Source organism: Lynx canadensis, chromosome E1 (assembly GCF_007474595.2).
Source record: "Lynx canadensis isolate LIC74 chromosome E1, mLynCan4.pri.v2, whole genome shotgun sequence".
Lineage (NCBI taxonomy): Eukaryota > Metazoa > Chordata > Mammalia > Carnivora > Felidae > Lynx > Lynx canadensis.
The window spans coordinates 17,739,197-17,751,136 of record NC_044316.2 but is presented as its reverse complement, the minus strand read 5'-3'; the positions used below and the strand labels follow the sequence as shown (position 1 = coordinate 17,751,136).

The 11,940-nt window shown below is 55.4% G+C and overlaps 1 protein-coding gene across 1 annotated transcript; it reads right to left on the bottom strand.

Annotated features, from left to right (window-relative positions):
- Nucleotides 1-5,269: 5,269 nt before the first annotated feature.
- On the bottom strand, nt 5,270-11,142 carry UNC119 (unc-119 lipid binding chaperone). Its single transcript, XM_030295529.1, has 5 exons — nt 10,857-11,142; nt 7,218-7,331; nt 6,650-6,752; nt 6,272-6,444; nt 5,270-5,985 (listed from the first exon to the last, which is right to left on the bottom strand). The coding sequence occupies exons 1-5, from the start codon at nt 11,080-11,082 to the stop codon at nt 5,873-5,875; spliced, it is 729 nt and encodes a 242-aa protein (XP_030151389.1). The 5' UTR covers nt 11,083-11,142; the 3' UTR covers nt 5,270-5,872.
- Between the last annotated feature and the right edge of the window lie 798 nt (nt 11,143-11,940).

The following is an 11,940-nucleotide window of genomic DNA, read 5'->3' as shown; positions in this document are numbered from 1 at the left end:
CTCTGTCCGACCTCCCCCAGAAGGACACACAGGAGGGGCAGCGTCCACCCCAGGACCAAACTGAGCCCAATTCTGACACAAAGTGTTTGGAAAAGTCCTTGCCCTTGGAAACTTAAAAGTGTCCTCTCTTCCCAGCCCTGGGTGCAGGAAGGGCCCCTCCAGATCACTACAATCTCACCCCTTCTGTAAGAAATTCATGTAGTTTAGGTCCTAACTTACTAATTACTTCCAACTGTCCCGGGCAGTCTCTTCCTTTCAGGGAAGGGAAGCCTGATGCAGGCTGACAGGGTGGGGAGTGAGCACCCACGCTCCCCTCTCTCTGACTGCTTGGCAGACCCAGGATGTCCCTGGAGCTAGGGGGTGTGTCCAGGCTGCCCGCCATGCCCTACCAGAGAGCCCAACCCACACCAAGTGGGAGCTTCTGCCTACCCTGGAGGCCTGGGGGTGACAAGAACCCCCAGAGGTTTTCCTGGGCTCAGTTAGGCACAAGCAGATCCCTCGATGGCCTGCCATTATCTCCTGACCTGGAACAATAAAGCAAATGCCTTGTAGTCTTGGCTCCCGAGGCTTCATTTCTGGATTTCCCCTCCCTGGACAGAAAGGCCAGGCCTCACTAATTGTCAATGCCCTGGGTTTGTGTTGTCACCCTGACTCTCGTTCTTTGCTGTCAAGTTTCCAAATCTAAACAGTGAGACATCTAGGAGGACTTCCTGATCAGCCTGGGGAGGATGAGAGGGCAGGACAGTGGGGCCTCTTCCCAGGAGAACTGTCAAAAGGATGCAAGGAAGCAGCTGACCTGCCCACAAGGAGGAAGAGGATTCCCTCCCCCTACACCCCGTCCTACTGTGACCGCTTCCCTCCTCGAACGCTCCCATCTCCTCACACAAGAAGGGGTCACTTCCCCATCCAGCCTGTGCCTTCCTGCCGCCATCTTTCCCTGGCTGGAGCTCTGGGTTCCACAGGTGACATGAATGGAGCACAGTCTGGTTCTATTCACACTGCTGGCCCTGGACGGTGATCTCTGGAGGGTAAAGGGCCCCCTCAGTCACACTTCAGACTCACCTCCCGGGTGCCACCTTGGTGGGCTGTTGTCACCAAAGGACAGCCTAAGAGGAAGCCCCACGCTCTGCCTGAACAGGGACAGGATAGGTGTGGGAGACAAAAGCACATACATGAACCTCAAGGCTTGGAAAGTTCTTCCAGGAGCCAGGCAGTACCACTTGCTTGCCCCAGAGGACAGCTCTGTAGAGATACCATAATAGAGCCCCACCCCACAGCGGCACCCTCCCTAAGAGGCTCTAAGCCTGTGTCCAGGACGGCAAGGATAGGGTGCCGAGTGCGGGGAGGCATGGCCAGCCAGTGCACCTGCCCCAGCCCAGCCCTGGCTGTGAAGGAAAGGGGTGAAGCCCCCTACGCTACACTTCCATCCTAGGTGGTAAGCAGAGGACATCTCCAGAGGTACTCAGACCTTTGTCCCATGGGCCCCTTTAGCACACCTACTAGTGAGCTGGGAACCACCCGAGTAAGGCAGGTGGCAAACAGGATCTGGGGTCTTGTGTTTGTTTTTGTTTGGAACCAGACTGGCCCTTCTTTTAAACCTGGGCTGTAGCCACTCTGAGCCGAGCCGCACACTCCCATTCATATGCTGCCCCCTGCTGGTCACCTCACACGAACCGTTCACTCACTTGAGCTGAGTGGATGTAGGGTCTGGAAGCGCCCCGTTTGCCGGGAGTTAACTTTTTTTTTTTTTTTTTTTTTTTTCCCAGGGGCGGGGGGGAGGGGGGTTGCTAAACATACAGGTTCTAAAACTGGTTAGAATTCATGGGCTTATCAAATTGGATGAAGAAATTATACCTTCATTTTCATTCATCTCTACCTCAAATGTAGTATTTCCCTCAATTACAAATGTCCACAACAAACCACAATAGCTTTAGTGGAATCTGTGACTTTGTCATATAAGGTAGAGGAATCGCAGATTAGAAATCACAGATGTTTTCATGTTATATTACAGGTATTGCAGAATAGATATATAGATTTCTATTATGTAGTGTGTTGTGTTTAGGATTGCCATATATTTTGTACTCATAAAAAAAAAAAAAACCCTTATTGTCTGTAGGCTTCAGCAGACGATAACAAAGGGGTCTATGACACACAGAAAGGTAAAGCACCCTTGCTTTAGTTGCAGGGTGATGAGGGATGGAGGGTGGCTCTTAAGGGGAGGGGCCAGGAGAGGGAAGAAGGCACTAGGGACTTGAGATAGCAGTTCTTCACCAACTGGAAGGGAAGCATCTTAATATCTTGAGGTGGGTTTGGCAGCCCCAACGTGCTTCACCCAGACCAGCCTGGGTCAGCATGAATGGTGGGTCTCTTGGGCTTTCTTGCTCAAGCCAGTAATGGGGTTCCCATGACATTCCTGAAGAGTCAAAACAAAGAATTCTGGCCCACTTCAGAGAAATGGAATCTGAGGCCCAGCCCTGGCAGGGTCAACAGCTCATCATCATCAGAGCCAGGACTAGACCCACCCCCACCCTATCTTCTCCCTCCTTCTTCTTCCTGGGGATCCTCTAGGTTCCTCGGGAAAGTGCCAGGAACCGAGTGCAGAACCAAATGCCAGGAACCATTAGCAGCAGGACGAGTGCCAGAGACAAGAAGGCTTAAAAGGAGGCAGGGGGCCAAGACTTCTCTCATCTGAGCTCCTCCAGGCCCTCTCAGGGTAAGTGCTAAACTGCTACCCGTGTCAGGGATGAGGACCTCAGCCCAATCCAGAACCTCAACCCAGATCGACTTAGCAGGCACAGTGAAGACTGTTACCAGGGTAGTGGTGGAGAGTCCTCTTTCTAACAGCTGTAGGTCTGGAAGTCCCTCTTGCTTGCTATAGCTTCTCTGTAGCTTTTTAACCCCATCAACAGCACCTCCAACTCCAAATACTTTGTATACCTACACAGCTTCATCTGCAAGCCACCCCCCACCCCACCCCAGGCCCCTTCCTCACTTTTGGGACAACTGACAATTCCTGACCACTCACTTCTTGGTAAAAGTCTTTCTTCCCTTAGCTTCTAACATATCCTACTACAAAATAGGCTTCTCTTCCCCCCTGTCTGGCTGCTCTTCCTTTCTCCATCATGGATTCCTCTCCCTTTGCCCTGTTCTCAAACACTCAATGGCCTTGCCTAGGGTTACACACTCCCATTCAGTGACTCTTTGTTGGGAGGTGTGGACTATTTGCATGGAGCACTCCATTGATTGGAGGGCATTTAGCGTTCCTGCCTCCTGCTCACTAAACACCAGTGGTGCCAGTTGGGCGCCCCATAGCTCAGCCACCATTGCAGCCTCTGCAATTGTCTTGTGGCCAATGACCTCCAAGGATCACCATCTCCAGCCTGCATTCGCCTCCTGGTCTCAGTGCCTGAATTTTCTGTCCTCCCAGTCGCCTCCTTCAAGAAAGCTGTCCCACACCACAGCAGATCTCAACCTGAACTCACCACCTCCCCCTAGCTCCCACCCTGATCCAACTTGGGTTCCCAAGCCCAGTGACAGCACCCCTTCCCACCCCAACATTCAGGCTGTGGACCAGGGCTTCAGCCTCGACTCCTCCCTGTCTCCAACCACCTCATCAGCCACCAGCCCCAGAAAGATTCCCTCTTGAAAATCTCAACTTCACCTATCTCTCTCCATCTCTATGGATATTGATCTAATTCAGGGTCCCTTCAGCGGTCAGTCAAATGACTGCAACACCCTCCTCGGCGGCCCCTGCCCGTAGCATGGTCATCCAGGGACTCCAGAGCCAGATTGCCGGGGTTAGGTTAGACTCCTGATGCCACCACTTAATAGCTAGGCTACATTGGCAGGGCATGTTACCCCCTCTAGGCCTGCATTTTCTGTAAAGTGGCCATAATAACAGTGCCTTCCTCACAAATGACTGTGAACATTCCAGCACATATAAAGCGCCCAGCCAGAGGTCTGGCACCCACTATGTGTTGGCTGTTAGTCTCACTCCTTCAGATCCAGCCTTCCAGAGATCATCTGAACAGGTCATTCCCGATTAATCCTTCCCCCTCCCTCAGAAGAAGCCTCACCACCTGCACTACAAGCCACCTGTGTCTTCCTTCCACATCATAAATACCCACCTTCCCAAATGCTCTGGATAAATCTTGCCTCCAAACATTTGCTTTGTGCTGCTTCCTATGCACAAATGCTTACCCCACCTCTTCTGGCCAGTCATGCTGAGCCATTCAAGCACCTGCTGCAATGCTGCCTCCTCCAAGTGTCCTCCTGAGATCTCTCCAAGCAGGACCACTCTTGCTCCCCTGTATGCCCGGTCCATCTTACTCCTGCAAACAAGCATTTGTTCCAGGTCTCACTCATTTTAGAATTCCCAGAGTTCGGGGCACCCGGGTGGCTCAGTTAAGTGCCCAACTCTAGATTTTGGCTCGGGTCATGATCTCATGGTTCATGAGTTCGAGCCCCACAGCCGGCTCTGTGCTGACAGTGTGGAGCCTGCTTGGGACTCTCTCTCCCTCTCCCCAGCATGCTAAGTAAATAAATAAACTTAAAAAAAAAAATAGAATTCCCAGAATTCAGCCCAGGACCCAGTCCCAGCAAGGGCTCCACCAGTCGAATTCCAGCACTTCTAGACTTCTTAGTGGGTTAGGTTAAAGCCTCAGCCCAGAGAGGGCTGTCACCAGGCATATCTAAATTAGTGGGTGGGAAAAGTAGGGTGTGAGCTCTCCACCTATCTCAGTTCCCCAGTTTCCTCTACTAAGGGAATTAAGAGCTCTTCTGGGTCTGGGTAGCGCTGGGGGCCAGAGGCAATGTTATATGTAGAGCGGCCAGGCCAGGGGCTCCCCAAGGCAGCTGAGGCCAAGGAGATGGCTCCAAACCTTAGCCCAAACTGTGTCCACCTTGAATCTCTGATGAGGGCTACAAACACAAACTAGTAGTCCCAGTGGGCTCTGGGTGAGGGAAGAAGGGGTGGAGAACAAGACCACCTCCCCCACACCTTCTGTCCACCTTAGAGTCGAGGGCTTTTGTCCCAGCCCCTGTTTTGCCAGAGTGGTCGAGGACTTTGAGCCAAAGCTTTCCTCTCTCAGGGCCTGGGTCTCCATCTTTGTCAAAGGAAAACCCTTTCCAGCTGTAACATGTAGTAAATGCTGACTCTAGATGCTGTGATGTCAGGGCATAGAGGACTAGGGGACAGGAGGAATTGAGAGTCACATTAATGTTCCACCCCCACCACACCCACACCCCCACACGCTGGCCCACAGCCAAAGAACAGAAAAGGAGAGAGTTTATTGAAAACTATATACAGTTGGTCCAGTCCCTACCACAGGCTGCAATCCGAGGGGCCGTCCCTCCCACCCCTCAGGCGGTGGCTCAGCCCCTGATGGTAAAGGTTGGGGCTAGGGCCAGGCCCTGGACTCCCTTGGGAAGCTTGGCAGCCAGACACCCTCCCCCACCCACCACAGATGTTCATCTGTGAATTTACAATTCTAAATGGCCTGTAGGTGGGCAGGGGACAGGGAATAGGCCTCTGCCCTGACCTGCTCAAAGCCTGGATAGGGGAACACTATTCTTAAACTTGGGCCCAAGAGGCCCAGCGAGGCTGTCCAGAAGTCCTGGCTACTCTTCTCACAGGAGGCCTTCCTGGACATGGAGGCGGACAGCCCTCCTACCACCCCACCCCATGCGCCAGGCCTCATGGGCTTCAGAGATTTGGACTGGGGCCATCGAGTACCCTCCCTCCCATTGCTGACTCAGGGTCCAGGGCTCTTGAAATACTCTTCAGGCAGAAGCCTCGGGTCGAGAGGTGAGTGTTGGGGAGGTCACAGTTGAGGGTCCAGGACCCTCCCGGGGTATGGGGCTGTTTTGGGGGTCAGGGCGTTCCACTGTAGGAATAGTCTGCTTTGTTGTGCATCACCAGCCGATCATCCACGAAGTAGAAGCTGTCAGACTGTGTTTCGTATGGGTGACGGATCATCTCGTTGACTGTAAGAGAGGCCCAGCCAGATAGGGCAAAGGTCAGAAGCCTGAGCCAGGACACTGCAGGGGCTCCAGGACTGTGGGATGGGGACAAGCTGAACAACCTCAGAACCACCGCAAAGAGTCCCCCCAGCCCATTTGAGCCTCAGTTTCCCCACGGGTGGCATGGGAATGGTGGCCAAAACACAGGTGACCCAGGGTAGGAGAAAGGGGGTCGGACCCACGCTCCCCCCACTTTGGTCTCTCTAGCCCCTCCCACCCCCCCTACTCCCACAAAGCCCTGCCCACGCACTCAGCTCCTCAGAGAGAGGGGGGAAGTCGTAGATGTGTTCGCAGGTGTTCTTGCTGCTGGGGATGCAGAAGCCAAAGTGGAAGTCAAAACTTTTGAGGAGCTGGTTGCGAAAGTAGTGCCTCTCAATCATGCGAAAGTTGTTGACAGGCTTATCTCCCACTGTGAACTCCACCCTGAGAGATCGGAGGGGGCGGGTCTGAGTTTGGCTTTGAAGTCAGCTAGCAAGGCTCAAGACAGACACCACCCCCAAAAGAGCGGCTCAGTAAGAACTCAGGTAGGGCTCATTCCCACCCTCACCCTTACCCCCAGCCTTTGCCCACCCCTCCAAGTGCCCCCCTCCCCCCCCCCCCCCCCCCACGGCGCCGTCCAGTGACTTACGTGGCTCCCACCTGCCTCAGGCGGAGGAAGGCAGGTGTGAACTGGTAGCGGACAAAGCGTCCAGCATTGGGGTCCAGATCTCGCCGGTTGATGGGCAACCGCTCTGCAATGTACCCCGACTGGGGCTCAGTGCGCTTCAGGCTGGGGCCCATGCCCACCCAGGGTTCCACCCCAGGGCCCACATCTGTCTGAACTCTTAAAAATTCCCCAGGAGAGTCTGATGCACATTTAGGGTGCAGACCTTTGGCCAAATGATTCCACAGGGAGGGGGGATGGTTTCTAGTTCAGCAATCAGGTCACCGGTTTCAACTGTGGTTTCCCAGGGCCACGGGAGACACAGAGGCCAGGGGCCTCTGGGACTGCAGTTCCCAGGAAGGCCTGCAGAGGGCAGGCTGGCAGGGACTGAAGAGGCCGTACTATCCTCCCAAGATGTCCAGCCCCAAAACCGGAAAGAAAAGCAGAGGACCAGCCCCAGCTCTATTCCGCGGGCTGAGGAATCCCTGGGTAGCCCACTTCACAGCCCTTGCCCACCTCCTCCCTCCGTCTATGTCCTACCTAGCCTACTCACCTGAAGCTGGGGGCTTCTTGATTTCAAAGAGGACAGTGCCTGAGTCCATGTCTCGAATCTTGAACCTGATGAAGTCGATCTTGTAGATATTCTCCTCGGGGGAGCATAGGTAGTCTAGGGGAGACAGGCAGCTAAGCAAAAGAGGGACCCATCCAGAAGCCCCTGCTACCAGCTCAGCCTTTGTGAGACCCCAGACTAGTTCACTGCCTTCTGGAAAGAGAGAATTGAGTCCCTGCCCTGGGGGCACACCCAGAGTGTGGGGGATACAGAGCCCTGTCTCTGGGATCTAATGGGAGACAAACAGCGCCATCCTAGTAGCCTCTGAACTCAGGGAGGAGCAGGGTGAAGGTGAGTGGAAGATAAGGTCACCTCCCCCCACAGTCCCTCCCATCCTGGAGTTGAGGGGCTTTATTCCAGCCTCTGCTCTGCCAGGGCTAACTCAGTGACTTTGAGCCAGATGGGTCTCCAATCTAATGAGCAGTCCCCAGCACGGAAGGAAAGGTACAGCCCTGCCTTTGAGAACCTCATTCTAAAGGGGGTGACACAGCTTTGCCTCACGAGATACATAGTGCTACTCTGAAGGACCCCCCCCCCCACCTCCACCACATAACTGCCTCTCGAACTACATCTAGGTGCATTAGGCAAGGACTTCCCTGACCTGGGTCATACTAGGGCAGGCAGACAACCCCTTCCCTGCTCCTCCTCACCTCCCAGCCCCCTCCTCTCCCCATAAGCGGCTTATATCAGCCCAGCTCCCTTAAGCAGCTTAGTCAAAGCTCTGCTGACTCAAGCCCAGAGCCTATAATATTGGGGGAAGGGGGCCACCTTTGCCCCCAACCCCTGTTGATCTCCAAATGGGAGGAAGTCTTAGCAAAGAGAGGGAACCCCCTCAAAGGTCATCTACCCGGCCTTGGCTCTGAGCCACCCCCATAGTGAAGAGTACAAGCAAAGCCAGGAAGAGGGTGTGGCAGGTGCATTTGGGGGTGTGCATGGGGGTAAAGGGAGTCCTCAGGCCCAGAAGAGGAACCAGGAAGAGTGGTGAGTCCTGCCAGAGGAAGTTTAGGAATATCAGCGCCTGATCCAACCCTCACTTCTCTTGCAGCAGCAACAAGTGCTCAGGGAGGCCCTGGCAGCAAATAGAAAGGAGCAGTGGTGGGTCTGCTCTGTCAGCCTGCCCAGCATCACATCCTCCCCAGAGAGGCCCGGAAATCACCCTCCAAGCCCCTGGGCCACCTCCAATTCCTCTGGGGCAGGAAGAGGAAGTGAATGTAAAGTCATTCTCTCTTCCCCAATCCTGGGGCAGCCCCCTCCAGGAAGCCCTCCCGGGATCCTCCTGGCACCTTGGGGTCCAGCAGGGGCTACACAGGGCTTGGGGAGGGGCCTGATCCCTGGCCTGTCCACCACAGTCCAGGGTGTGAAGAGAGGAGAAGGAATGTAGGTGGGCAACACCCACCTCACCCCATACACACTTTATTTTCACAGAAAGTAAGCACCAATCCCAAGATGTGGAAAGAAGGTGCAGGGACAAGAAGAGGTGGCAGAACTGGGAGCAGGATCCTAGTGGCCCAACTCCAGCTCTCTGGAAAACCCTTCCTTCTCCTCCACATTCTCTTGCTTTCGGAGCCTCTCCTCTCTCTCACGTGGGAATAAGTTCTTGCAGTCTGCCCTCAGTCTCTTCTACTGCACCTTGAATCATTAGCCCTTTTGCCCTTAGAGGACATGACAGAAATGGAATGCCCATGGCTCAAAACACTGCACCTACTCCCTCCCTTCTGCCAAGGGAAGGATGAGGCCTGGGACCCAGGGTAAGGCCAGATAAAGGGGCAGAGTGGCTGAGGGCTCAGAACACAACTGCCCCCTTTCCCTCTGCCACAAATAGCTTCCTAAGCTGGATTCAGGGCTGGTAATCCAGGAGGAGCAACCCTCAGACCTGTGTGATTAGGGTCAAAAGGGTGGCGATCCCTGGAACCCTGTTCTCACCTTCTAAAGAGAAAAGGGTTCCCATGAAGCCCTTTCCCCTACCCATCCCCCACAGCTGCCCCATCTCTAAGGGCTATGAACTTCCTCCAAAATAGGAGACACATTGTGGTACACGGGCTGGAAGCCCCCACAGTTGCAAAATAACCTTTAAAGTTACCTAGGACCCAGACAGGTCAACCTGACCTCCAAACATCCTATAAGGAAGTTCTGTCCCAGAGCTACCCTAAATTCTAAACCTGCTGTTGCCAGTTACAGCTCAACTGGCAGTAACATCAGATTGGTCCAGGCTCCCTCCCTCTACTAGTGTCTGCTTGGGCAAGGCAGCTCAGCACTCTGGGGGCCCAGCCAAGAATGGTTGTTGCCTGGCTCAGGGAGGAGAGAGAAGCTGGTCCCCCAGGGACCCAGATGCACAGGCCTAGACCTGCCATTATGGTCCCCTCCCCGGCTCTGTCTGGCAGCCTTGGGCTCTGCTGCTCCTGCAACTGCAGGGCTCAGGTCCACTCCAGCACCTGCCCCCCACTACCAGAGAGAGGTCCCAAGAGTTGCTCTCACAGAGGGAGCTGGGGCAGGATTACTGATAAATGAAGCTAGGGTAGAGGGCCACTCTCTCTCCAAATGCCATCTGTTCTTTGAGGTTCAGCCACCGCCCCTGCCATGAGGCTTCCTAGCCGTTGTTCCCTGCCTATGGTAACCTCCTCCCCTGCCCTGAATGCCCATTTGTCTGCCTCTAGGCAGCAGCCAGGGGCAGTCTTGTGGGGCCCTCAGTACAGTGGATAAAAGAGCCCTATTATACTAGAGCATGCACAGCATGCCAGGCACTATACAAAATCAGAAAATTAATTTCCACAACAGCCCTATAAAGTAGGTGCCATTGTCCCCATTTTATAGATGAACATGCTCAGAGAGATGAAATTACTTGCCCAAGGTCACACAGTCAACTACCTGGCACAGTTGGGGCTTCAACCCAGGCAGTCCAGCTCAGAAATTCAACCACAGCGGAGACCAGGCCTCCGGAAAGAAGACAGGCTAAGGGCGGTTTTAACTCATTCCCTTGAGAGGGCCCAGAGCCAACCCACTGAAGCTTCCTGCCCAGGTCCTTTCCTGGGGTTGGAGGATGGCCCCAGACTTCCTGGGGGATCCAGGGTGAGAGCATTACCGATCAGGGAGACCCGAGGGTCTTAATGTCACCGAAGCTGTAGCTCAGCCTCCACCTAGCCTCCAGGGTGGGGACTGAGGACAGAAGACTACACTCAGCACCCATCTTCATTATTGCAAAAAAAAAACAAAACAAAAAAAAACCAGCCTCAAAGGGCTCTGAAGACTCCACGGGGAAGGGGTCACAGTTGCAGCTGCTGCCCCACCTCCACCTTGGAAAGGGGGACGGCCTCCTCAGAAAGGAAGGAATAGGGTGAAAATAAATGTCTAAAGGGAGAAGAGGCGGGCACAAGGAGATCAAGGGAAGAGGGGACATGGAGATCTCAGGCTCAGAGGCAGAAGGGTAGGGGACTCAGACGAGGGGGACCCGGGTGGGGGAGGGGAGGTAGGGGGAGGGCGGGAAAGGGGGCGGGGGCCCGGGCTCGGCACACCGCGAGGCCCCCCTCCCGCGCTCTCTCCCTCCCGCCCTCCCACCGCGGGTGGCGCTGCCTCGCCGGTGCTCACCGCCCGTGATCCGCTGCAGCCCCAGCACGTCCTCCGGCCCGATCGGCTGCTTCCTCTGCAGCGGCCCCGGCCTGGGCCCCGGGCCAGCCTCCGGCTCCGACTCGGACCCGGACTCGGATTCCGCCTGCAGCTGCGGCTCGGGCTTGGGCTCCACGCTCTGGCCCGAGGCCCCTGGAGCGGACTCCGCCCCCGTCCCAGCCCCGCCGCCGCCCTTCTTCACCTTCATGGCCTCGCAGGGCCGCCGCTTGCCTGCTGCCGCGGCGGCTGCCTGCGCCGGCTAGAGCCGAGAGAAGGGGGAGCGTCCGCAGCCCCGCCCCCGGCCGGGGGGCCCAGGTACCGCCCCGCCCCCGGGGGTGGGCCAGACGTTCGCCCCGCCCACCCCCGCCGTAAGGCTGGCCGGCGCACCAACCTGGGTCTACTCCCGCGGGGCTGGGTGGGGCCTCGCCTTCGGCTTTGGCTCCATTCAGTTTTTTGGATAGGTACTTTAAAGGGTCGCCTACGTCGACTACCTCTCCTCCTTACTCGGGGCGCTCCAGCCTTTGGGCTCGTGCGTCTGACCCTCGAGAAAGTTCTGACTCAGGGTCTTTGCCTGGGATGCTCTTCCCCCAGATGGCCTCCTCTTCTGGTCTCAGTTCAAATGTCATCTGCTCAAAGGCCCTCCCTCACACCCAAACTACAGACCGCCCCCCCCCCCCCCCCCCCCCGCCCTCCACCCCAGTCACTATCAGATCAGCCTGTTTTTTCCTTCTAATGCATTGTGGGAGTTTTACTTGTTCACTGACTCTTCCCCCTCAACGATCAGTTCCAAGAAAGCAGAGATCCTGTCTTTGTTCTCTATAATACCTAGCACTTAGCACAGTGGCTGTTGCAGCCCAGGCTTAATATATTCTTTTTCTGAATTTATGAATGAGTTTGTATCTGAGGGCTTACACTGGTACAAGCGCTTCTCTCCCAGACCCCCTGCGGGGAAAAAAAACAAAACAAAACAAAACAGGAGACACTAACAGCTGTGCTGGGCAACCCTGGACATGTTGAGGGACAACAGCCTAGGTGTCTAGCCACCACAGGGTCCTCCAAGGCAGGG

Coding starts and splice junctions, on each gene's coding strand:
- UNC119 (XM_030295529.1), bottom strand. CDS start 11,082: ATGAAGGTGAAGAAGGGCGGCGGCGGGGCTGGGACGGGGGCGGAGTCC. Junction 6,753..7,217: donor CAAGAAGCCCCCAGCTTCAG/GTGAGTAGGCTA, acceptor GGTACATTGCAG/AGCGGTTGCCCATCAACCGG. Junction 6,445..6,649: donor CTGAGGCAGGTGGGAGCCAC/GTAAGTCACTGG, acceptor CCGATCTCTCAG/GGTGGAGTTCACAGTGGGAG.